General features: G+C 36.5%; 1 protein-coding gene across 1 annotated transcript in view; it reads left to right on the top strand.

The window, feature by feature from the left end:
* The window catches only part of LOC134540443 (obscurin-like), a 115,718-nt gene that overhangs the window by 76,386 nt on the left and 13,716 nt on the right, over positions 1-25,616 (top strand). The window contains exons 19-24 of the mRNA XM_063383194.1: positions 1,790-1,898; positions 9,805-9,922; positions 12,676-12,851; positions 19,412-19,587; positions 23,095-23,209; positions 23,822-24,112. Coding sequence (XP_063239264.1) covers positions 1,790-1,898; positions 9,805-9,922; positions 12,676-12,851; positions 19,412-19,587; positions 23,095-23,209; positions 23,822-24,112 — 985 coding nt within the window. The remainder of the gene's footprint in view (positions 1-1,789; positions 1,899-9,804; positions 9,923-12,675; positions 12,852-19,411; positions 19,588-23,094; positions 23,210-23,821; positions 24,113-25,616) is intronic.

The raw sequence follows: 25,616 nt of genomic DNA, 5'->3' as shown, positions 1-25,616 counted from the left end.
TCTCCACTGGGTAGCTTGCGATACGACGCTTCTTTTTGGTCGATTAGTCTCTCGTTGGCCCAGAGAGTTCCAGTTAAAACTGCGAGCCGATAGCAGAACCAGCAGAAATGTACACAAGTTTGAATTTCAGCCTATCACTAAATGAATCCGCGAAATTTTCCGGTCTCTGCCCATAATTCATTGAACCATAGGTTGCAACTGCTTTGCGTGTGTGTGTGGGTTCCTTGTTTGTGTATAAAATTGTTTTTAATATTATTTGTGTTTTGTTGTTATTTGTTTTATACTGTCCAAATAACTAGTGTTTATGTTTTTAAATGTATTTTTTTTTGTTGTATGTATGTTGCCCCTACTTTGAACTGTTGGAAGTTATATCACAAATAAATAAATTAATTAATTGTTGTCCTATGCACATCTTGGGAGGCGCTCACTGCCAGGCTAGAACAAGGCAGAGTGAAACCAAGATGCAGGAAGAAGTGCCTCTCGAATTTGTGTAGTGTCTAGAAAAAATTATTCGGTGAAGGTCCGTATGATTTTTTTTTCCTTTTTAATGTTTCAGTGAATATGCGCACAGATTTTTTTTGTTCACTGCCACAGCAGTGATCCAGGTCCATCCCTGGTGAACTATGACCCTGATCTTTCACAAGTGGGAAACATGACGGACATCACTACGGGTTCAGTTGGCTTCACTGAGGTTGTTCCCTGTGTTCCCCCCCCCCCCCCCCCCCTCATTTGCAATTCTGTCTCAGTCTAGGCTTCTGCAAATACTGTTTTTTTTTGTTTTTTTTTTTTTTTAATTAAATACCACAATATTCACGAACATTAAATATTTTTGGAACCAAATTTTTTTGCATATTCGGTTAATTTTTTTTTTTTATACCTCATAGGAATCCTAGAAAAATTGATCCAAAACAAAGTTAAATAAACAAGGGAGGAATATACACATAGCCAAAATAAAGAAGTTAAAGTAAAGACAATTAAAAAAAACTAGCAATGCATTTTCTTAAACCAGTAAATGTTAATTTTGAAAGTTGTTTTGTTTATCTGATTGTATACATAAAATTAAGTATTACAATTAATTTTTACATCATAATAACTGATTATATGTTAAATTTAAAAAAATGGTATGTGAATAATTTTGCAGAAAACAAGTAAATCTTAATTTATCAATAAATCATCTTACTCTCAGATGTGTTAAATTTTTTTAATAATTTTTTTTTCTGAGTCCCACATGGTGTAGGCCTATCCGTTGAATATCGTAATTTCAAATTGTTCATGTATATGGAATATCAAATTATTCACGAATATTGGTAGTGGGTTCCTTCTCATGAGCGTGCACTCCGCATGCGGGGTTCTCGTTGGCTGCAGTCACCATCATGTTGCGTTTACGTTGCGTAGGACTTAAGTGCGATCCCGCCACCCCGGCATGATTCAGATTCGTGAGAGCTGAGATGGTACCCAAAATGGTTCGTAGCCAACTGTGACTGTGCATGTCTCGTTTCCTTAAGCGTCTGTGCATAGCCGGGCAACGTAAAATCCTGTCAAACAAACAAACAAACAAACCAAATTCACATGCAATGTTTAAGATAGTATGTAACAGTAATTTTTGTTTTTGTAACAAGCTACATTTAATTTTTTAGTGTGCGTTTGTAGTAAAGTTAAAAGTGATAACAGTGTAGTAGTAATTTGGCATGTTTGTTTTTAATATACTGTGTTTATTTTGCAAAAAAAATTTTTTTTATGTAGTGAATCTTTTTTTTTGAATGAAAATCATTTTGAATCTCATTTTCAGCTGAAATGCCTTCCCTGGTGAAGAAGCTGGAGAATCAAGTGGTCAAGGCTTACGACGATGCTGAGTTCATGGTCAGATCGAATGGGGTCCCCAGACCGCAAATTAAGTGGTAAGTTGGGTATATTTTTGACTGTAAAGTATTGTTGCTGAGTACAAATATCTTTACAGTTAAATTAGATTAGTTCCATTACCCATTTTCTTGTTATGATGAGCCTTTTTTTAAAGTTAGACGATAAAAAAAGTTGGTGTGAATACAGTAGAGACCTGCTGATCCGAACTAATTGGGGGCGACACCTGTTCGGATTACCATATTTTCGGTTTAGCCAAATAATTTCTGTAAAGAAGAGTGTGTAGTAACTCAGCCCAAAACACTGTTAAAAGCAGGAAATCACTAAAAATTAGGGATGGGCCGGTCGAATCCTTGAATCCTCGAATCCCACCGAATCTCTAGTATTCGAAAGATTCGAAATTTGAGGGAAAAGATTCGGGATTCGAGGAAAAATATTGATGTAAATGTAGTACTTTAAAAACTTAAATGCTTACAATTTACTTGGCCTGTTTATGTTTTCCTTGGAACACAACCTATTGAGGTACAGTAGAACCTCGTTAATACGTGATGGTCAGGACCGAGATAATCACGGATTACCGAAATTCACAGACCAGCGATTAAAAGCCCGAAAGGTCTTTTCAAGCTTCTCAGACACCGGCGTGCAGCTGGGTTAAGGCCGTTCACAGTAAGGGCCGGCCGTCTTCGAATTAGTGTCTCGGCTTAAAAAAATACAGCACTGCCTAACCATTAGTTCACGGTCATTTACAACAGCCGAAGAGAGAAAGATAAGATCGTGCTGACCTTGCACCCCCCCTCCCCTTCGTACAGCCGAATGCCAGCCAGACACGTCACTCGCCAGGCGCCTGCCGTGCGTTGGCGGGTGGAAACAAACAAAGGAGACGGGAAGCAGAAGTCAGGACATCCCCCTCAAGTTTAAAGAGTGACAAATGTGACAGCTGAAAGGGGGGCGACACAAAGGGTCGGTACAAACAGCGTTGCAGAGTTTGGCTTATATTCATGAACATGGATGCATTGTCGCTACATTGGCATTAAATAAGGCGTAAATCACATATTTATTCTTATAATATGCTAAAAAATAAAATAAATCACATTTAGGATCTAGACTAATAATGAATCTTGTTTTTTTTTTTTTTTTAAATAACTTTACCGAGAAATCTGTTACTTAGTAATACAACAATAATGCCGACTTTCATCACAAGTTACGGTCGTATATGTAGTAATAACAATGAAATAATGAATGACAAAAATTATACATTATACAATTATTATTTTAACCGCAATTCAATTTTAAATATTCTGATACATGTTCTATTTATGAATTTTTTTAGGACCAAGTTTGGTTTGTGTAGACTACCAATGTTAAAATATGTATTATCTGAGAATTCCATGATGGCCAACCAATGAATTTGTTAGCCAATCATTTTGAGCAACATTAAAAATAACTAATATTAATATAAAAAATATTATGGGTAAACTAGAGAAAACACCCCGTCACTTTTAACTTCGGGCATATTAATCACTATGCTTTAGTGAGGCTTAATTTTAAAAGACGCACGACAACATTTCTTATGGCCTAAAACCATTGAAGCCAAGATGGAGTCTTTCAGTTTCCATTAAATATTTCAGGAAAGCGTTTACCTTCATTTGGGACTTTAAACAAATGTCAAGTTGGTAACTACAAAATATTGTTCCGTCGGATGTTGAATTTCGTTTTCCGATTTGCGTGGATACATGAATCACTGTACTCACAGATAATGCCTGAATGCCTTAAATCTACCAAGTCGGATTCTACAGCAATTGATGAAGTGACCAGATTCTTACGTGATCCTACAGTTAACCCAGAAATAAACATTCTCGAATACTGGAAAACTCAGTCTGTGTGTTCACCCAGGCTACATAAACTGTCCAAAAAATATTTGTGTTCACCACCTGCGACAGTGTTCTCTGAACATTTGTTCAGCACTGCAGGAAACATGTGACCAAAAACGGAATCGTCTTGATCCAGACCGTGTCAAAATCCTTGTTTTTTTTAAATAAAAATTTATAAAGGGTTAAATAATTCTGCATAATGTTTAAATTTTTCTCTTAACTTATAAATTATTTTATAATTAATCCTTGAGAACTGGATTCGGATTCGAGGGGTGGATTCGAGGTACTGTTTGGGATTCGGATTCGAGATTCGTATTCGAGAAAAATGGGATTCGAACCATCACTACTAAAAATGTTGCTATTTAGGTCAAGACATTGAAAATAATTTTTAAAATACAAAATAATTTAAGTTTTTTTTGTTTATTTTTACCCTAAACTCATTTGTATTAGTCAGATTTTTTAATTAAGAGGCTTTGGAACAGTGGGACTTTATTGTAATGTACATTAGTTTCTCAATCTCAAGAATGTTTCACATGTCATGTAGGATAAAGCAGGGTTATTTCGAGTAGGTGTGCTAACTTTTTAATTCAAATTCATGAACTTTGCTATCATGAGCTCAATATGTAAAAATTTCGCAAATGTAGATATCGGGTTTCCACCGCGATCACGTTTAACACATGAAATGTTCTCTGTAGCCATGAGCACAAACACATGCTCGTGTGGAGAGGGTTGCGGGTTCAGTCCCGAAATTTGTAGATCCGTGCCAAGCAAACAAATAGATCACATGACAAGATTTGTGACATGAAGAGACTCTGTTGTAGATATGTCCGAGTGTTTAGGCACAATATGTGTGCTCTCTCCCAACTTCGTATTAAATAACTCACTGTTATAAGATATTAGGTCTGGGCTAGGCTTCAACAAAGTGAATCAATTGAATATTCAATTTGACTTCGCCAGGAAATTTACTATTCGTTTTATTTGAAGCTTTGGTTGTGATGCAAAATCTGATGTGAAGCTTTGTGTTTGTTGCAAAGCTTTAAAACATTGAAAGCCTAAGATTTTTTCCTGAAAGTTTTTTTTTTTTTTTGTGTTGTATGTATTTTGCTTTAGTTAAGTAATTACATAAAAAAAAAGGAGGCACTCCATTTGCTTTTATGAATGCCTAATATTGATATTAATTCATTGTTATTAACTTATATAATTTTTACTGAATGATGTTATATATAGGGCCCAATTGGTTAATTACTTGATCAGTTCAAACATTACAAACGCTAAACGATTTTCTTTTTACTTCAATCCTGTATTTCGTACCAAAAACAATGTTCACAATTCAATTCGACTTGTAAATATTATAAACATTTGATTTGATATTTGCTTTGCATCAAAAAACTAGTATTCGCATAGGCCTATAAGATACTTACTACACATTTCTTTGATAATTGATAGAAATTAGGAGAACTTTACTTATAAAAAACTGTGTTTTTGTAGTTCACATTTTCAGGAATCTAAGTTCTACATTACACTGGAATAAATATTTTATGTTTATTCGCGGCCGAGAATTCATAGCCGACGGACGTGTGCACCGTGCGCTCCGCCGGCCTTTTGTGTGTTGCGTGTTCACCGCGATTTATTCATCATTAATTTGTCAGTGAGCAATCAATCAGATTTTTTGGGGTTTCCCTCATCAGTGCGTGATGCTTCCTTTTGTGAAACAAATGTAAAATCCCATTCTAAAATGTTTAGGTCACCCATTAGGAAATCGGCATCTGTAACTACTGGATCTGGATCTGCCTCTACCGATTCTCCAGAAAAAACGACGTTTGGAATTACAAGGCTGGAAATTTTAGATAGTACCGAAGCTCCTAATTTCAATGATTTAGTAAAGAGGATTGACTTGCTTTGTGCCAAGTTTGACGATCTACGAAGTGAAAATGAAGTTCTTAAAACTTTACTAATAGACTCGCGTAATGAAACGGCGGAAATCAAACAGGAACTACTTCATATTAAAAGTTTATTACCGTGCTTGGACAAGGTGAAATCGTATAGTCAAGCTTTGCTTAAGTCCTCAAACAACAAGAACAAGGAAAGTGAAAGTGTCGCAACAGCTGGTGTCTCGGGTAACGGTACTTCGTCCCGTGACCCACATACGAATCAGCATGAAAAGCGCTTCGCCAAGAGCAGTAATAATATCATTAACCAACAACCCAGTGAAGATGGTTTCACTACGGTGCAATACGGACGGAAAGCCAAGAACATTGTGAATTCAGAAGAAAAACGTGACCATGATCGCAAAAAACCGCCCATGCAAGTAGGCATCAGAAATATCCCTACTCTAAAGACAGTTAGCAAATTGGTTCCAAGAAAATCAAAAGCATTATTTGTGACACGATTTGACCCCTCTGTTCAGGAACATGAGATAGTAGAGTATATTACTAATGAAGTGAATCTCTCTCACGTTAAAGTCGTTAAACTACGTACCAAATTTAACACTTACTCATCATTTCATATCTCTGTGCTTAAAGAAGATTTTGTGAAAATAAATAACATTGTTTTCTGGCCCAGTGGATGCCTGATCAGTCCTTTTTACGGGAAACTGCATCCTGAACAAATCACTAATAATGGATCTACGTCTGCTTCTGGACGGGCCAACGGCAATCCTGAGATTACATCTGCGTCGGCGTCTGCTTCGAAGCCTACACTTATGTCTGAGTTGACCTTATCTGCGTCTAATCCTTCCCAGGAGCCCGGAGGAGCTCCATAAATCTTTATTTGTGGCTGTTTCTCCCAAAGAGTGGGTAATCTTCTACCAAAATGTGAGAGGACTCAGGACTAAAGCAATTGAATTTTCAAATAATATTTTACATACAAACTATGATATCATTTGTCTCACCGAAACATGGTTTACGGCAACGTCTATAAACTCGCACTATTTTAATGATTCTTATCACGTATTTAGAACCGATAGAGACCCTTCTTTAACACTAATGAATAGAGGAGGTGGTGTTTTAATTGCAGTAAATAAAAATAAATTCAAAAATGTATTTATTACTCAAGAATACGACCATTTGGGAATAGAAGCCATTTGGATTAAAATTAGAACCAATCATAAAAAATATTTAACACTTGGTAATATTTATTTACCACCTCAACTTACTCCAGAAACTTATGCTCTTTATTTTACACATCTGGAGGAAAAATTTAAAAATTTCTATGATGACATTTTACTCTTAGGAGACTTTAATGTACCTGGAGTTGATTGGTCTCACTTTCACACTTCAAATATTACTCAAAATTCTATAAAATCTAAAGCATTTGCGTTAATCAGTTTTGTAACCACTTTGGGTTTGAATCAGTTTAACTATACTCAACCTCCTACTCGTCTACTGGATCTTTGTTTCACTAACTTAGATCTATGTACTATAAATAACACTCTTGATTATCTTGTTAAAGAAGATGTTTATCATCCAGCACTTTCTGTAAACTTCAAATTGGAAATAGTATCTAATGTTCAAAGTGATTCTGCATTGTTTTTAAATTATAAAAAGGGTGATTATCTTGGCCTATTCACTGCATTGAAAAATCATGATTGGTCTGTTATTTATAATAATACTTATGACGTAAATACTATGGTGGATCACTTAACATCCATTATGCATGAACTCATGAATACGTATATTCCGACTTCTGTAAATTGTAAATCCAGGTTTCCTTTTTGGTATTCTAAACAACTCATAAAATTATTAAAATTAAAAAAACATTATCATAAATTATATAAAAGAAATTTGAACCCTCATTACTATTCAATGTTTGCACATTTTAGGAAAGAGGTAAAAAAACTGTTAATTAGAGACAAAAAATATTGGTTAGAAAATATAAATAATAAAATTAAACATAACCCAAAAAAATTCTGGAATTATGTTAGGATTATGAGGAAAGGCTATGATCAACAATTATCACGTAAAATTAATGACTCTGTAACTAATGATTCTTTGCTGATGGCCAACTGCTTTGCAGACTATTTTGCTAGTGTCTATTTAACTCCTACCAAAATTAATTATTCATCTACCTTCTCCTCAAATAACCATTTCATACCCATGTTACTCATTTCTGAAAGTCTTGTTATTTGGAGTATAAAATCCTTAAAGTCCTCTCTCTCAACTGGTCCTGACAATATTCCCAATTTTATAATTAAAGGTTGTGCATTTATTCTTGCACCTATTCTTCAACATATTTTTAATATTAGTATCTCTAGTGGTATTTATCCCACTAAATGGAAAACTGCCAAGGTTATTACTATCCATAAGAAGGGTAACAAGCTTGATGTTTCTAATTATAGACCAATCTCACTATTGAATGGGTTTGCTAAAATTTTCGATAAAATTATATGTAAACATCTTAATTTTAATCTAAAAACTTGTTTCACTGAGGCTCAACATGGTTTTAGAATTGGAAAAACCACCACAACGAATTTAGTTTCATTCTTAAATCCAATTTACTCTGAAGTTATCACTCGTGGTCAAGTTGATGCTTGCTACTTTGACTTGGCCAAAGCTTTTGATACTGTAAATCATCAAATTCTTCTTTCTAAATGCTCTTCTTTTGGACTAAGTGACAAATACATAAATTGGCTAACTAGCTATTTAACAAACAGAAATTTCTTTGTTGCAATAAAGAATATAAAATCAACTCTATATACTGCACCTTCTGGTGTTCCTCAAGGTGGTTCCCTTTCTCCCCTATTATTTAATATTTTCATTAATGACATCATTCATCAACTTAATTACTCTACTGGGACTCTATTCGCTGATGATTTAAAGATATATCGCAAAATATCTTCTTATCATGATTGCTATCTTCTTCAATCCGATATCTCTGCAGTGGCAAATTGGTGCAACACAAATTTGGTACAGCTTAATAAAGATAAAACTACCATTATATCATTTACTAGAAAATACTATCCTATCTGTTATAGGTACAACCATGACAATTCTCCCATACTAAAAACTAAACATGTTAAAGATCTTGGCGTACTTTTGGATTCCAAATTATTCTTTCATTTACATACTGATTCACTTATTTGTCACTCTAATAGAATTCTTGGTCTCATCAAGTACATCACCTTTCATTCTACTAATATTGATTCAATATTATCCTTATTTATGTCTTTAATCAGATCTAAACTTGAATATGGCTCTATTATTTGGAATAATTTAAATTTAACTGACATTGGGAAATTGGACAAAATTCAAATGAAACTCGGCCACTATATAATACAAAAAACCAATAGTTCAATCAACTTAAATAGTCTTCTAGGTTCACTTAAGGATAGAAGAAATGTTCTTGATGCTCTATTTATTCATAATTGTTATTATAATTACCTTAATTGTCCTTATGTCCTAGAATCAACCGGTATTAAAATTTCTTCCTTTAATTGTCGCAAACCACCTTTTTTATGTACTTTCAATAAAAGGAATGATCTATTATATAGATTGATTTCTAATTACAACAAACTTGTTAATCATTTTGATCAAACCAACAAAAAAATTTGCCTCAAGAACATCTTATCTAACTTCTAATATGTTATTATATTTTTTGACTTCATTGTATTTTAGTTTCCGTGATATTTGTATTATATATTTATGTTTCTTTATGTTTTTTTTTTATTATTGTTCTCCAGTTTGTATTTGTTTGTCCATGTGTCTTTGTAACCTCTTTGTATATATGTATGGTGTCTACCACTATGGCCTTAGCTGTTGGTAGACATGTCACAATTTAAATAAATAAATAAATAAATATATCATAAACGTTAATTTTAATTGTCCCACAGTGCTTATGGACTTCTGCAAGTAATAAATTTTACTTATCGTCTCTGATTTCTACAGAACAATAGAAGTCTTAAAACCTGTCAGTTATTTGGATTGACGTTTAGTTGCTAAACCAACACCAAATTAGCGTCTATTACTTATAACAAAAAAAAATTGTAAAATTCGGACCTGTTAGTTCATTGAGTGACCCTAGTGCATGTCACTATTCTTCTATATTGTATAATACTTGTTTCTTTCTGTGATGTGTTCAGGTTCAAGGATGGTAGAGAACTAAGAACAGGGGACCGCATCACGATCGAGGCGGGCTCAGAGGTACTGGAGTCCAGTCATTTGCTGATCAAGCATTTCCAGGAATCAGACGAAGGCAAGGTGAGAAAACTTTATGTAGTTTACGATCTTTGAATCAGTCTTGAAAGGGAAGGTAATTCAACATAATATCTTGGTCATGAGCCATTGCTTGTTTGTCTGGTTGAGGTTTCTCCCTTGAAAACCAGCTTAAACCAGCAATGAGTGTTTCAGGTACATTGTAATTAGGGTAGATTTCACTGGTCTTTCATGAGTACGTACTAAATCTATGAGTTTTTTTCTGGTACTTTGTGATGAGATTCCACTGTACATATTGGGCCAAATACAGTCCACTGACAAAAATGATTCAAACTGCAATTATTATTAAATCATCTTGATGTTGGTTCCAAATTTTAAATTGAACACCATTTAGTGTTTTAGTTTGAAGTTATGGAATAAGAAAGTAACTTTTCTCGAAACCGTATTTTTGAAATTTTAAATTTTTATAAAACAATTTTTTAATGTTTTTGATTGTTAAATGTTTTGCTGTTTGATAATCAGTATAAATAGTTATTTACATCTGATGAAACTAGACATTTAGTAGCTGTATTAATTTATCTGTATTTTGATATGATACATGTGTGGTACAAATATTGAGTGAAAGTTTCTCCCAGTGATACAAACCCCGCAACACAAATGTTGACTTGTGGATTGTGTGTCACTGGCATTTTGCTGGTGTCCTGTTGTGAGTCCTGTTTTCAGATTCATTCACAGGGTTGCTACGGTCAGGAAAAGTCAGGGAAATCAAAAATATTTCTGGAATTACTATACATACTTATGAAACAACACACTTTTTCTCCCATGCTGTTAAAATATAAATGTTTCAAATTGTTGAAGAAAACATGTTTGTTTTCTCATGTAATTTTTAACTCTGTCACGTCACAAACATGATAGATTGGATGGCATTTAACAAACCAGAATAGACCTCATCGTTTGTCCTGTGATTTCGACTAATCGATAGGCACTGATCTTGCTGTGATGTACATTGAGACCGATACTTTGGTGATTTAGACTAATCAATGTGAGTAATAGATAGAAAAATTTCTTTAACTTCGATGGCATGCTGTGATTATAGTCTTAACTATAATCAGAAATGGTTAAAGTATTGTCAGTAAAGAAACAAAAATTTTTAGAAGAATTTTAGTAGGATGCCCAACTATTAGAAGATGAAATCTGTTCTATTACCAAGCAACAGCCTTTAAATGTTGTGAACGATGATTTACTTATTTCAAATTTTTATTTTTATTGTGTGTATAGACTTGTCATCAGAAATCTGAAATGTCAAAAATACTGAATATTTTACGAAAATTTTATATCTTAGCTATTTTAAACTTGCAAAATAGCAACTTTACCATTACTTTTCTGAAATGTATTTTTTAAATTTAATCTTTTTATAACTGTGTATTTTTTCAATATATTGTGGGCCTACACATATGAATATTAAAAATTCGTGTTTTGGTACATTTTTGACAGTTTATTTATTCTACGTGAAATATAAATTCATATAGTTAAAACAATCATTAAATAGAGTACTCAGGCTAACTAATGCTAAGAGATCTTAACTTTCTGAAAGACATCTCTTATACAAATTATCAGATAGTCTTACTTAAAATATGCTGTTTATGAACTTTCCAAATAAGTTAACAAGTACAATTACAAACATATGTAATGGTCTGAAAAATTTACCTTATGACTGAAAAATCAAGAAAAGTCAGGGATTTCATATTCAAAAATGTGTAGCAACCCTGCATTCAAATCAAGTATATAATTATTCACAAATTATGAATATGTATTAAATTAAATTCAAATTAATTTGTAAGTTAGTGAACTTTTTTTTGTACTCAAATGTTTTACTTGACATTCAGTAGCATGATATAAGTTTTATATTTATGAAGACTTTTTTTACTCTTGAGAGAAACTTTGATTTCTGGTGTTGTGCTTCTTTAGATGTAACTGAATGATGTTCATGATATTAAAATTGAATAATATAGACCATAGCATATTTCATGAATAGTGAGGGTGTATGGTCCGAAGTTATGGACAGCTGAGACAGGTAATAATTCAAAATTTCAGTAGGCTATTATAGTGACTATTTGTTATAATAATTTTTAAAAAATTGAGCATGTCTTTTAGTGCTTGCCAGTGATATGTAACATCTACCTCAGTAACGAGCAAATTTATGTGTTCTCATGTTGCAAATACTCTTATAATACAAAACTCAGACACTAAATTCTTTAAAATAATGCAGTGTGTGTTAAATATACAAAATTGATGTTTTCAACTAAATTTCTGAATGCAAATTATTGCCAGAACAGCTATGTCGACTATTGAATCATTCAATTAGCAGACAGAAATTTTAAACTATATAATGAAACAACTCCGATAAAAGAAAAAAGACTTGAAAAAAAAAAAATTCTAAACCCCTGCTTTGGACTTAAATTTTCTACAAGGAATTATATTAAAATACTGGCAGTCTTGTTAAAATTCATTAAACGGTTAATGCTGTAAAGTTTCCCTACGGCTTTGTGAACTTCGGTTCGCGCCATCCTCCACAGTTGGCAGCACCGTGGTTGTAACATTTCCATTCGATGCAACTTCCATTCCAGTCATGAAATTATGTACTTCTACTGTGTGCTGTGTACCGAGACCTAAGGTGTTACACGTCAAAATATTATTTGATTCGAAATGAGAAGTCGGATGTTGACTTGTTGAAATTTGAATTAAAAATTTTTGTTGTACTCCGAGACCCCTAGGACAGCGGATTGGCTTGCCCGCAGTACACGGTGGAGACGTCGAACATAGTGGGCAAGGCTGAGAGCTCGGCCAAGCTCACGCTCGCGCAGATCCCGCCCTCCTTCGGCCGGGCCTTCGATCGCGTGGTGGACCTGGAGGAGGGAGACGCCCTGGACCTCAAGATGAAGCTGGACGGCAGCCCCGTGCCCACCGTCAAGTGGTGAGTCGCGGGTGGTGACGCCGCTAACCTTGGCGAGAGCTTTGAATATATATCAGGATGTCTACTAGGTCACGAAAGTCACGAAAGTCACGAAAAAGTTACGAATGTTGTAAAAGGTCACGAAAGTCCTGAAAAAGTCACCATTTTTAAGTATATTTTGGTAAAAGTCAAGAAAAAATTAATTATAAGGCTAATGTGTATTTCTTGTGCACTGATCTTGTATTTTCCATATTTTTTGTGCTTTTGGCAGCTTGCATTTTCAGGAAAATCATTGCTTAAGATGTTCCCACACAATACATTTTCCCGTGTTTAACTAGACCAGTTCCGCCATTTTTGCCCTAAGACATTTTCTTTAAAATCCCTTTCAAAATGTTGCTTACAGCTTCTATTCTCCTACGTGCAACATCATAATTTTCACATAGACTGCAGAGAAAATTTTAATAATAGCGATTTGCTCTTCATTATTTAAAAAAAAAAAAAAAAAGTCCATCAGAATGCTGTGAATACATAATTTATTCAATTCGCGTACCTTTCACGCTTAAAAAAATGGTTGCATTCGTTTCGTGGCGGCCACGGCGTAGTCAGTTTCACTCTTACTCTTCAGAGCACACAACGATCGCACATAATCAATTGTAGCTCTCAAGGCGTCAATGCGCGCGACCCGCGTCCATATAGATAAGTTGTTAGCCAAATGGCGTGCGTTCATAATCAAACTTATAGCGTTTATTTACTGCTTGCTTGTGTGTACGAAACGTAAATTTATGTTTGGCTAGGATAAAAGAAAGCCAAAAATTTGTGCACAAAGTGTGTGATGTATTTTCGTGTTTTGGTTTTGTTAACGACTATGCTTACAAATTACTAAACACAAAATCGCTTAATTGCCGCCACATTTTATTTTCCAACTGAAATCATTTTCGAAGAGGTTGAAGTGCTACTGAATGGAGTTGTAATATTTTCTATGATATAATGTGCTGAAAACGTTTGCCAACAAATGTTAACGTGTTTTAGCGCTTAAAGTGCGACGAAAAATTGGCATGCGGGAAAGCAGATATAATTAATTTTATTCAATTAAGTTTCAAACTAACCTTCATTTGTTAACTTTGTATATATTTGAATGCTTTTACTGCAGCTACATGCTAATATTTTTTTTCCAATGTTAATTGAATGAAAAGTAATTAAGAAAAAGAAAATGCCTGGCAAATGTTCTTTTAAAGAATATTGTCTCTCAGATGAAAATGATAGATTTTCAAAGTGGTTGCGTCCTGTTAAAGATGACAAGTACAAGGCATTTTGCACATTCTGTAAATCGAAGTTTGATGTAAGTCACAGTGGTTTGTCATCTGTGAAGGTTCATGAAGCAGGAAAAAAACATCTGGAGCTGTCTTCTGCCATACTACAAAGCAAACAATCAACACTAAGTTTTTTGAAGGTTGATAAGCTCACACATTTGGGTCAGGAAAAAGATATTACACCTTCCACTTCAAGTAGTTCAGGAACCGTGACTGCTATTGATAAATTATTTACTGAATGTGCAACTCCTTCAAATTCAAAGTCACAACATTTCCCAGGTTCTTTAAATAAATATTTTGTTGATGAAAACGTGTGGAAAGCAGAAATATTGTGGTCACTTAATAAGGTAATGACACACACATCTGACAGAGGTTATTGCGCTACTAGTGATTTGTTCCCCATAATGTTCCCCGACAGTGTTATAGCACAAAAATTCAAAATGCAGAAGGATAAAATTGGTTATGTGACAACCTTTGGCCTTGGCCCTTTTTTTCAAGAAAAACTTGCCAATACTTTACAGAAGTGTACATTTTTTGCAGTTTCGCTGGACGAGAGTCTGAATCGTATTGCGCAAAAAGGACAGATGGATATAATTGTTCGTTTCTGGGACAGTAGTTTAAACATGGTTTCAACTCGCTACCTGAACTCCGTGTTTCTAGGGCATGCCACTGCAGCTGATCTTCTTGAGTCTTTCACTTCAGGAATGCATGATTTTGGTTTGCCTCTGAAAAATGTTTTGCAGATAGCCCTAGATGGGCCAAATGTGAACGTCAAGTTTCTGAAGGACTTCAACTACATAATGGAAAAATCTGCGGACAACGAAGAAGATAAGAAACTGATTGATGTTGGAACTTGCTCTCTTCACACAGTTCATGGGGCTTACAAGACAGGCCACAATAAATGTGAGTGGCAAATAAATAATTTCCTGCGTGCACTATACTACCTTTTTAAAGATTTTCCATCCAGAAGAGCAGACTACTCTAAATCAAGTGGGTCCACCGAGTTTCCTCTGAAAATGTGTTCTATCAGATGGGTGGAAAACTCGAAAGTCATTGAAAGGGCTTTAAAGATGATCCCACATTTGAAAAAATATGTAGCTTTTGTTCAGCCCAAACGACCAGAAACAAAGAACTTCAGTGTTGTTGAATATTTTCTTAAAGACAGTTTTCTTGAAGCAAAACTTTTTTTCTTGCAATCAGTGGTAAAAGAAGTTGAGCCATACTTGATAAGCTTCCAGAGTGACAATCCAATGTTGCCATTTCTGTATGTAGAACTGTATTCAGTGGCACGCAGCATTGCAAGCCGGTTTGTGAAAAGGGATGTAATGAGTTCTGTGAAGAACACAAAACAGCTACTTGCAATTGAGGTGAAAAATAACTTGTCATCTACACAAAATGTGGACATAGGATTCGGTGCGAAAAACAGTTGTAAGAATGTAAAAGAACTCAATGTGCAACTATTTAGAAGAGATTGTAGAAGCTTTTTACTTGAAATGTACATGAAATTGACTGGACCAAAGTCTCCATTACGTAAGAGTATGGTAAAAGGAGCTGCTTGCCTTTCACCAACAGTAATGTTGAATGACACATTAAGGGTACAATATGTCACAATTGCCCTTGATGAACTAACTTCAAAAAATCATGTCTCCAACATTGAAGCAGACCTGGTTAAAAGAAATTATCTTGGCATCTGTGAGCATCTGCTGTTCAAGAAAAGTTGAAGACTTTTGACATAAGTTCACACAGGTTGGATTCTTTCCTCTTTGACATCCTCACAGATTCTAAAGCTAACCAGGCATTGTTGTCATTTTGCACAATTATATTTACATTATTTCATGGTAACAGTGCAGTTGAGAGGGGATTTTCGATCAATAAAGAGTGTTTGGTTGAGAATATGAATGAACTCTCTTATTTCTCAACGTAGCATTTATTCAGCTGTGCAGGCAGTGGGTGGAATAAATAATATTGAAATATGCAATGGAATGATCCAAGCAGCTAGGCGTGCAAGGTTCAAGAGGAAGGAAGCCCTTGAAAAAAAGAATTCAAAAGGAAAACAAGAGGCTAACAAGGTAAAAACTGCCATGGAAACGCTTGCAAAATTAGAAGTCAGGAAGAGAAAACTTCTCTTGGAGGCTGAGGAAGAAGCTTCTGCACTCCAGAAGGAAATTGACATTGAGAAGAAGAAGCTGAAAAACATGTCAACTAATTAGAAATTTAGTTTCATACTTTACAGTTTTTTAGTGTAAATACTCTCAGGATTTTTCAGTGTAAATACTTGTTCTTCACGGAATACAGAGAAATCAGTCAATAAGAGTGTTTTGCAAGTATCTTAAGTGTATGCAATTAGTTTTGTGTGTATGTAGGCTTAACTTATGTCTTTTTTCCAGCACTTAGGCCTATACATTTTGATAAAGAAAAGCAAACGTTCAATTTTTTTTATTTTTTTTTTATGTATAACATTTAAAAATTATACCATTTTGACAAGTTTCGTGGTCACACTTCAGTAGAAATCGTCATGAAAAAGTCAAGAAAAAGTCACTAATTTTTGTTTTTGTAACTCAGTAGACACCCTGTATATGTACTGTACAGAAGTCGCGAGTGGATAGGATCTACTCTATGTTTTTTCAGGAGCGCATGATGAGCAGCTCGGGAACTTCACCGCTGCAGGGTGCTGCCGTAACGCCCTGTGTCGTCTCAGGTTGTTATTTGCACGTTAAGAGCGCAGCACTGTCGCCCGCTTGTCATTCCCCCGCACCCCCCCAACCCCAACATTCACTGCAGCTCAAGGTCGTTCAACTGGAGGGGGAAGGGGTATCTGAAGAGTTAAGACACTTGTCTGCTAGGGACCACCACAAGTCGATGCCCTAGAGATGGTGGCGATTGCGGCGGTGAATTAACCAACTACCTCAAACCGTACTAGAAATTTTAACCTGGGCTGGCGACTTCTATACAGTATATATATTCAAAGGCGAGAGTGACGGGTGAAGAATGATGCGCCCTGTAGCAACCCAGTCTACTTCCCTCCCCACTTTGTAAATGCTTTCTTTAAATATATATTACAATCTTATGATCAGAAATGATACAGGGTTTATTCATACAGCTGTTTATTCTTTTCAGATGTATTTGCGCAGTTGCAACGTGTTTTATGAACATAGTTTATGTTTGATGTTATTTTTTTTAGAATATTTCCTCACTTTTGTGCGTGTTCACGTTATTTTCTTTTCCAGTATTTGCTACGGTTCTATGTCTGAAAGTAGGCTGATGAAAATAGTTATGCAAGTCACATAAGAACTAGAGAGAGTGACGGATATTGTTCGTGTGTGGGAAAGACTCGTGCGTTTTGTTGGGATGTGGTTCCCATGCGCCAGTATTGGCTTATAATAATTTTATGTGCATTTTCATGATTGGTTGTAAGTTACGTCGCATGAGCGCCTTTTGGCATTTTCGGAGGACAAAGGCAGTTCGTGGAGTCAGTCAGCGTCTGTACGACGTTCCCAGAGGTCACGTGTCGGGCATTGGCTCAGAATCAACGAAGGAATGTAGAGGCAGGGAATTTTGCGGCTGTGGTCACGGTTATACAGTGTACATCTAACCTTTTTTTGTTTTACAGAACTTTTATTTAGAAATTTTGGCCGCAGTCTTTGGTAACAGCCCACAACAATGATAGAGTAACTTCATCATAGTTTCATGGATGTGGTCCTTTGGCTTGTACCGTGTGTTTCAAGCAACCACAGGACTTACCAATGAGCAGTATTTATTTTATAACTTTCTGTACCAAAGAACAGTAAACGAAACAGTGAAATTGTTTTGTGTTACCAGTTTGTTGTTTTGTCATGTAAATTATCTTTTTATGTGTAATCATCTTAGTCTTTGGTACACAGCATTTGGTAGAAGTAATTTTGTTAATGGAACGGAAGTTACAGGGAACAAAAATGTGTAAACACGGTGCTGCCATCTGTGACCGATGGTGAATACCAAAGTTCACAAAGCAAAAGGGGAAACTTTATAACATTAATTTGTTTAATGAATTTTGACAAGATGAGCAGTGGTTTGATAAAATTCCTTGTCAAAAATCAGGTCCAAAGCCGGGGTTTAATTTTTTTTCAAGTCTTTTTAGTTTTTATGGAGACATTTCATTATGTAGTTTAAAATTTTGGTCTGCTAATCAAAAATGATCCAATAGTCAACGTAGCTGCTCCTGCAACAAATTCTAGTGGCGGGTGTGGAAACTACGTGTGAATCGCGTCAGGAAATGTACCGTATATACTCGTGTATAGCGCGCCCTTTTTTCCCCTCAAGTAAAGGAAAAAAATAAGGATGTGCGCTATACACGGAAAAATAAAATTTGAGGGGGGGGGGGGGGGGCGGGGAGGAGTGGAAGTCGTAAACTGCCGGGTGACGGGTGACGTTTCTGGCCAGCCCCCACACATACGCACAAGCAACAAGGCCTCTGTTTCACACGCACACACACACACACACAGACTCACAACCTGGTTTCTCACACACGCTCACACGCTCACAGCACACACACACATACACACACACGTGCGTGCGCGCAAGCTCGCACATCATGGTCTCTTGTTTATTTTTAGACCTCCCCCCTTTACAGAAAACCAGCTCAGAAGCTAGTAAAAAAAGAGAGAGAGAGAGAATGTTGTCACAATCTCCCCCCCCCCCCCCCCGGGGGCCACTTTCTTCGCTTCCTCCATTCCTCGTCCCAGCAACGACCGGTGAGTCATCTAGTTCTCCGCGCCAGCTTAACAACGTAGCACGGCACGCCTCCCTCCCTCACTCCCACGTACCAGTTGTGACGATACAGCGCTTCATTATCTTCCGTCTACACAGCAGTGTTTAAGTATTTTCCTGACGCATCACCACACATCAATTTAAATAATCAGGTACCACAAAATGTTAGTAAAATTTATTTATGGGAAAAAAAATTTCAATTTTTTTTTCTTTGGAATTTGTTGCAAAAATCGTGGTGCACGCTATACACGAGGGCGCGCTATACACGAGTAAATACGGTAGTTGAAAACACAATTTTCATGTAAAAAAAATTTACGTTAAATTTTGTGCCTGAGGCTCAAGTTTCAAATTATAAGTGTATTTAAAACATGAGAACACACAAATTTAGTGGTGGCTAACATTTTGTCAATTTCCCTGTGATTTCCATTTTTGGAATACACTTTTTCAGTTCCCTGAGCTCTTCCAGTTTTCGAAATACTCGCTACTTATTCCTGCAAGTGCAATGCTCACTACTCATTCCTGCAGGTGCAAGGACGGAGTGGAGCTTCAGGCGAGCGATCGCGTGAGGATAACGACTCTTCCGGACGGAACCACGCGACTGCAGATAGAAGGCGTGACGCCCGAGGATCAAGGCATCTATAGCCTGACCGCCTCCAACAGGAACGGACATTTGCAGACCAAGTGTTCCGTTTCCATCAAGTGTGAGTTGAGTTCGTGATTTTGAATCATATCAACCATAGCCATGTAGTGGTGGATACGAAAAATACTTGGTTTTGGGAAGGGGAAAGGGAGGGGTGTGTTTGTGTGCTAAAAGACATCTTGAGTTATGGGTGTAATAACGAATCATAAAGTCATTTCAAGCAAAATATCTAGTTTTTATGTATAATAATGAAGTCGTTCTGGGTAAGTGTATGAACGGGTTCGAGTGTGCATTGTATAACATGGGCGCCCGCGTCATTGAGAGGGCCACTGTAACCATGTAACCAACAAAGATTGTTCAACTGAGTGGGAGCAACGAGCAAGCCTAAGGCCAGGTTTACAAACCGTGCAGGAAACACAAGATGCAAAATGTTAAAGAAGCGCATCCATTTTAGAATACCTGTTTATAAATTGTCCAATATGTAGAAAATACTACAAAAGCATTGGCCAACTTTCAACTTTTTGCATTTGGGTTTTGCTTTTTCACTTTCTATACGTATTTGAAATAAAGTATTTTAAAAATTTGTATGGATAGCTACAATATTATTTGACTACATTCATCATGTTTTCACCTTTTCATTTGTTAAACTTTCAAACAGTGAAAACAAATATTTTAAAACAACGTTGTTATGTTTCTTGTGATGTTTATAAATCCAGCTTTACTCTTACTCATGGAGTTGTTTTCATCCTCGCCAGCTGAAATACAGAATGAGGTCTTTCATCGTGGTTTTCTCTATTGATTTTATAAAGAGACTGATGCAGTTTTTTGACTTTGAATATACTACATCCATCTTTGATTTGAGATCTTAAAAGAGAGTGTATATATACTATGCATTTGTGTATTGGTCCATGATCCATATCATCAGTTGGCAATCAAACCATGTACGTAATTCTAACTCTTAATTTTTTATTTCTACAGATCAAATTTACTATTTGTAAACTGTAATACTAAATATTAATTTCATGTGGAAGCAAGACTTTTTCTGGCTGCAAAGAGTGATTTTTTTTTTTTTTTTTTTTTCAATATGAGTTTTTGATTGTCAACTGACAGTACATTTGTACTTAGGTACACACATTTAAGCCATATATGTTAAAAATTATTTAAAGGTTGAAACTGTACTGAATTTATTATTTATTTATTTATCTTCAAAGTATAAAATGGTTTAGCAAGACCAAAGTAGCAAGCTTCAACATGACTGCTATTAGCTAGTACTTCAGTATATATTGGGTTTATGAAAGTCATTCCAATTATAAGACCAAACTGACTTTCAGATAATCTGTTCTTAAAATAAAAATTATTATTAATTGTTATAGATGTTGCCAAGTATTAGATATTTTTTCGGAGAGATTTTCATTTTTATTGATACTGCTTCGATTCCAGGATGATCGTTGTGTTAGGTTTGATGTACAGATGGGAATAAATGTTCATTAACTGCAAATAAAATACCACCACCCCTTCCTGCATTTCTGTCAGTTCTGAAAATTAAATGTTGATCTGTAAAATAATGGGGTTTGATACTGGAATCATTAAAACAAGTTTCAGCAAGGCAAATCACATCATGTTGCATATGATATGGGCAATGTTTTAAAAAAAAAATTCTGTTGATTTAGTTCTTAGGCCTCTAACATTTTGATAAATTATTTTCAACTCTTGGGGATGAGGCATGTATGATTCACGTCGAGGGCACTTCTCACGGCAATTTTTTTTTTTGAGATGTTATCTGAAGCAAGCTTGTCAGTAGTACTAATGTTTTCAGGACCACCATCAGATGAACTGTCATTAGCGAGTTGTTCGGGATGTGATTTCCATAGAAAGGGTAATGTAATGAGGCAACCATTGGGCAAAAAAACCCGAGTTATTTATTATAGAAAAATATTCTTCTAAAACTGTGTTATGTTTGTTGTGAAGTTTATTCACTTTTGCTTGTAGGAGATTCAGTTTGTTTCTGATGTAATTTGTAATCTCATGTTCTCTTACGGAAGTTTCAAAGAGGGTTGAATATTGGTTTCACTACTGTTTTAAGTTTAGTAGTGTTCCGAATTCCAACTTTCATTAGAGTTTTTTTTTTAATGTTCATTTAAGAGGGTTGTAGGCTCTTAATTGCTGTTGGGTTTTATATTGCGCATGCGTTGAACCACAGTAAAACCTTGACCGTCAACGTTTTGTTTATTCCGAGAACTGTTGATGTCTTAGTTGTATGTGGTCAGCGGGCAAGCCCCTGTCACCAGATGTTGCCACAAGTTCACCCAGGTCACTGTTACCTGATGATGTAGCATTTTCAGATCTTGAATTCTCTTAAGTTTGTTTGGAATGTTTGACTAAATGGTCCTGCTAAGACATTTCTGATAACAAAGTCTTGATAACAAGATTTTCAGATTTGAGCTCATTGATTTTCAGATCTAGAGATTTCACCAGACTGATTAAATCATTGAATTTGTATGAGTCCATCTTGGATTATTTTGTTTTGTCATTTTATAATAAAAAAAAATTTTCTCCTGGAACACATGTTTGTTGGTCTGTCTTGAAGTAGTTCTGAACTAATTTCACTATCCATATCACGGGATTCAGGTTGTTCAATAAGTGATGCATCAATGTTGGTTGACGTACAGTACTTACGGTTTCAAGAAAAAAATGTGGTTTCGACACCACGAGAGTTTGCAATGCACACTCATCCGTCGGCAACGCGATAACAGCCACTACTATAAGTGTGCTAATAATGTTCTAGTCATTTTAATACATAGGTTTTTTTTATACATTCTAGTTTTTCATTGAAGATTAGTACACTAAAAATGCTAAGTTTTGTTTCAGAGACAAGCTGATGAAAATTTAAGCTAGCTAAATAAATAAATAGAATGGCTCCAAGTATTTAGAGTGTTTTTTTTTTTATTTTTTTAAATTTACTTGTGACTGAGACTTAATAGCATTTTAAGTTCACAAATACCTATGTTGGGGATCGTCCATTAATCACGTGAGGCTCGAAAGGGCGGGGGAGGGGGTCGGGAAAAATCACGAAATATCACGAGGGGGGAGGGGGGGTGTAGAGAGATATCACGTGTATTTATTTTTTCTCATGATTTCTACCAAACCGAAAAGCGACGCGTGACCTTGACTCGCCGTAGCCAGGCAACAATATCCCTCGCCCGCCGCAACATGAACCACCCTGCCACGGCTTGCCAGTCGCCAGTAAAGACTGTGATTTTGGCGCTTGAATACATGCGTAAATCACATATGAGCCTTTCCTTTATTATTTTTATGCCAGTGAGAATAAATCTGCAACCTTAATAATGTGTGTCTGGACATTTTTATCACTGTGCTTAATTTTCCAGAATTAAATCAGATTATACCTATATTTTTAAAAATATTCTGTACCAAAAAAATACACGTGATTTATTGGGAAGGGGGGGGGGAGTCTCAAATCTCACCACAAATCACTAAGGGGGAGGGGGGGAAAGTTAAAAATTTGCTTATAAAAACATCACGTGATTAATGGACGACCCCTTGGTTGCAGCGGACCCTCGTAAACCGCAGTTCGTCCAAGCGCTGGAGGATGTGACTCTTGTGGCGGGGGAGTCTCTGAGGCTGAGTGCGCAGGTGAAAGGCTTCCCTGCTCCGGAAATAAAGTGGTGAGTTTGTTGGATGCCGATGGGTAGTTTTTCATTTGAATTTCAGCATTGGGGTTTTGATGTTCTAACCTGACCTGATTTACTGTCAGCTTGCCAATAATTTCAGTAAATCATCGTATGGGTAAAAGCAGTTCATTCAATTTTCTCTCTCCTCTCCTCCTCCATCGGCCTCTCTTTACTCCTCTCTCTACTCTTTTCTCCCTCTCTTGACCTCGCTCCTACTCCAAATGAGTAGAGTTGCACGTAAAAGTACGGATTCTCATTTGTCCTATGTTACTTAGTGTGTTTTCTTGATTAAACTATGTTTGGAAAAGAACAATAATTAGTATAACAGTCTATCCCGCAGGGATGCGACACACACGTCAAACATCTTTGATGCGCATGCTCACCAACACACAAAGAGACACTAAGGCCTCATCTGCCTCTCGACTGAAAATGGTGCAGCCTGGTTTGTTGTTCATGCTGAATTTGGCGGGTTGAAATGTCGTAAGTAGAGAAAAGTTTTTGCGGTTTATTTTTCAGTTAAGTTTTGTTTGTACATCGGTAGAAGGCTAGTTATTAGTCCGTGGTTATCGGCCGGAGACAAGGTAGCGAACGGCGGCGTTGCGGCAGGTTCAAGGACGGCCGCCCGCTCCTCTCGTCGCCGACGGTGGAGATGGCGACCCTGCCGGGTGGCATGGCGGCGCTCCACGTGGCGCGGGCGCGGCTGGACGACGCCGGCCGCTACTCGCTGACGGCCTCCAACAAGATGGGGACCGTCTCGTGCGAGGCGAGCGTCGCCCTGGAGACGCGCGAGCGCAAGCCTGTCTTCCTGCAGCAGCTCATCCCGTACTCCGCCGTGGAGGGCTTCCCCGTCAAGCTGGAGGTCAAGGCCGTGGGCAACCCGCGGCCGACACTCTCCTGGTCAGTCCCCCGAGCTCCACTTCCCCCCACCGTCGCAACTGCCGTATTTACTCGCATAATGTCCGCAGTAATTAGGCTACATTTTTGACAAAAAATGGGGTGCGGACATTATGAGGTGAAGTCCGAAAAAAAAAATTTTTTCCTCAAAATTTTACGTTTTGTGTAGAGTAAAAAAATTGTTCTCTCATAATTAGTTTACTAGCAGAGCGCTGGTGACTGGCGACCCTCCGCAGCGGACGTGAGAAATGTGACAGGTGACGAGATAATTGGGTGCCGGCGATTAGTGGAAGACGCCACTCATATTTTTTTTCTTCTCTCACTCGCGTGTGCGCTCCTACGTTCAGAAGCTGCAGCCAGCCTACGCAAAATAAACGCTTTGCGTGAAAAGATATTTTTTTAATCTTTCATTGAGATGGCCACTGACGGCACAGGGCAGATGTCTGTCTGCATTAGCCGGCGACGGCCCTTTGTCTGGTGCGGACTTTATGCGGATTTAAAAAAATTCAATTTCAAGTATTTAAAAAGAAAGGTGCGGACATTATGCGATGGCGGACATTATGCGATTAAATACGGTACTGCCGCAATACTTCCTCCTTGCAATACATTCTCAGTCTTAACCTAGCGACCCTCCCCGGCATCATATGATATGGTATAGAGGTCAATTGTTGTCCCTGATTAAATGCCTAAGGCTAAGGCAACTAACATTATTTAATTGTATGAGGATTTTTAGGTACTGTGTTGCTCAAAATAGCTTCACGATGAATTCATTATTTTTTTTTTACCAATTTTGAAAATGGTTTCTGTGAGTCATCCTTAGAAGATGGTCTTTTTTCTGTATGCCTTTTTACGACCTACAATTCTGTAGTTCATCAGTTTGATGCATCAGTCGATGTATAAGTCAGCGTAACCCGTGTACCGCATCTACCCGTAAATAATGTGACTCTGAATATAATGCGACCTTGAACGTTTTGGTGTATTGAGTTTGTGAAAAAAAAAAAAAAGCTTTATGGAGTGCAAATCACAATTCAAGTCCTTAGCACTTTAAATCATTTATATTAGAAAATTTTGTTCATATTTACTAAAACTTTCGTCAGTAGAGTGATTTACACGGCCTCTTTTGAAACACCAAGCTGCAGTTAAAAGATTAAAAAATTGTGTTTTATGACTGTAATTGAAAGCAGCCATTCAGAAAGCAAAGAATGCAGTGGGCGTCTGGGAGGGTGAAAGAGAAGGTGGGGGGGGGGGGGTGAGGGATGGGGGGTGCCTTTGCCCGCAGCCACAGTGAAGAGAAGCAGAATGAATTGGGACAGATTCCCTTCGCATTCTCTCCCTCGTCCCATATTCCAAGTGTTATCCTCTCATCAACTTGATTACATAACATTGAGATTTCTCTACTATCTTAAAATTTAATATGAATGTTTTATACACATAAATATTCCAGAAGAAACCACATCAAAATCCTTTGTGTAGTTTAGAAGAAGTAAACTTACAAACAGAAAAACAT

The sequence above is a fragment of the Bacillus rossius genome, chromosome 16 (genome assembly GCF_032445375.1).
Source record: "Bacillus rossius redtenbacheri isolate Brsri chromosome 16, Brsri_v3, whole genome shotgun sequence".
NCBI lineage: Eukaryota > Metazoa > Arthropoda > Insecta > Phasmatodea > Bacillidae > Bacillus > Bacillus rossius.
The sequence above is the reverse complement of the archived record's forward strand: the minus strand, read 5'-3'. Positions and strand labels throughout refer to the sequence as shown.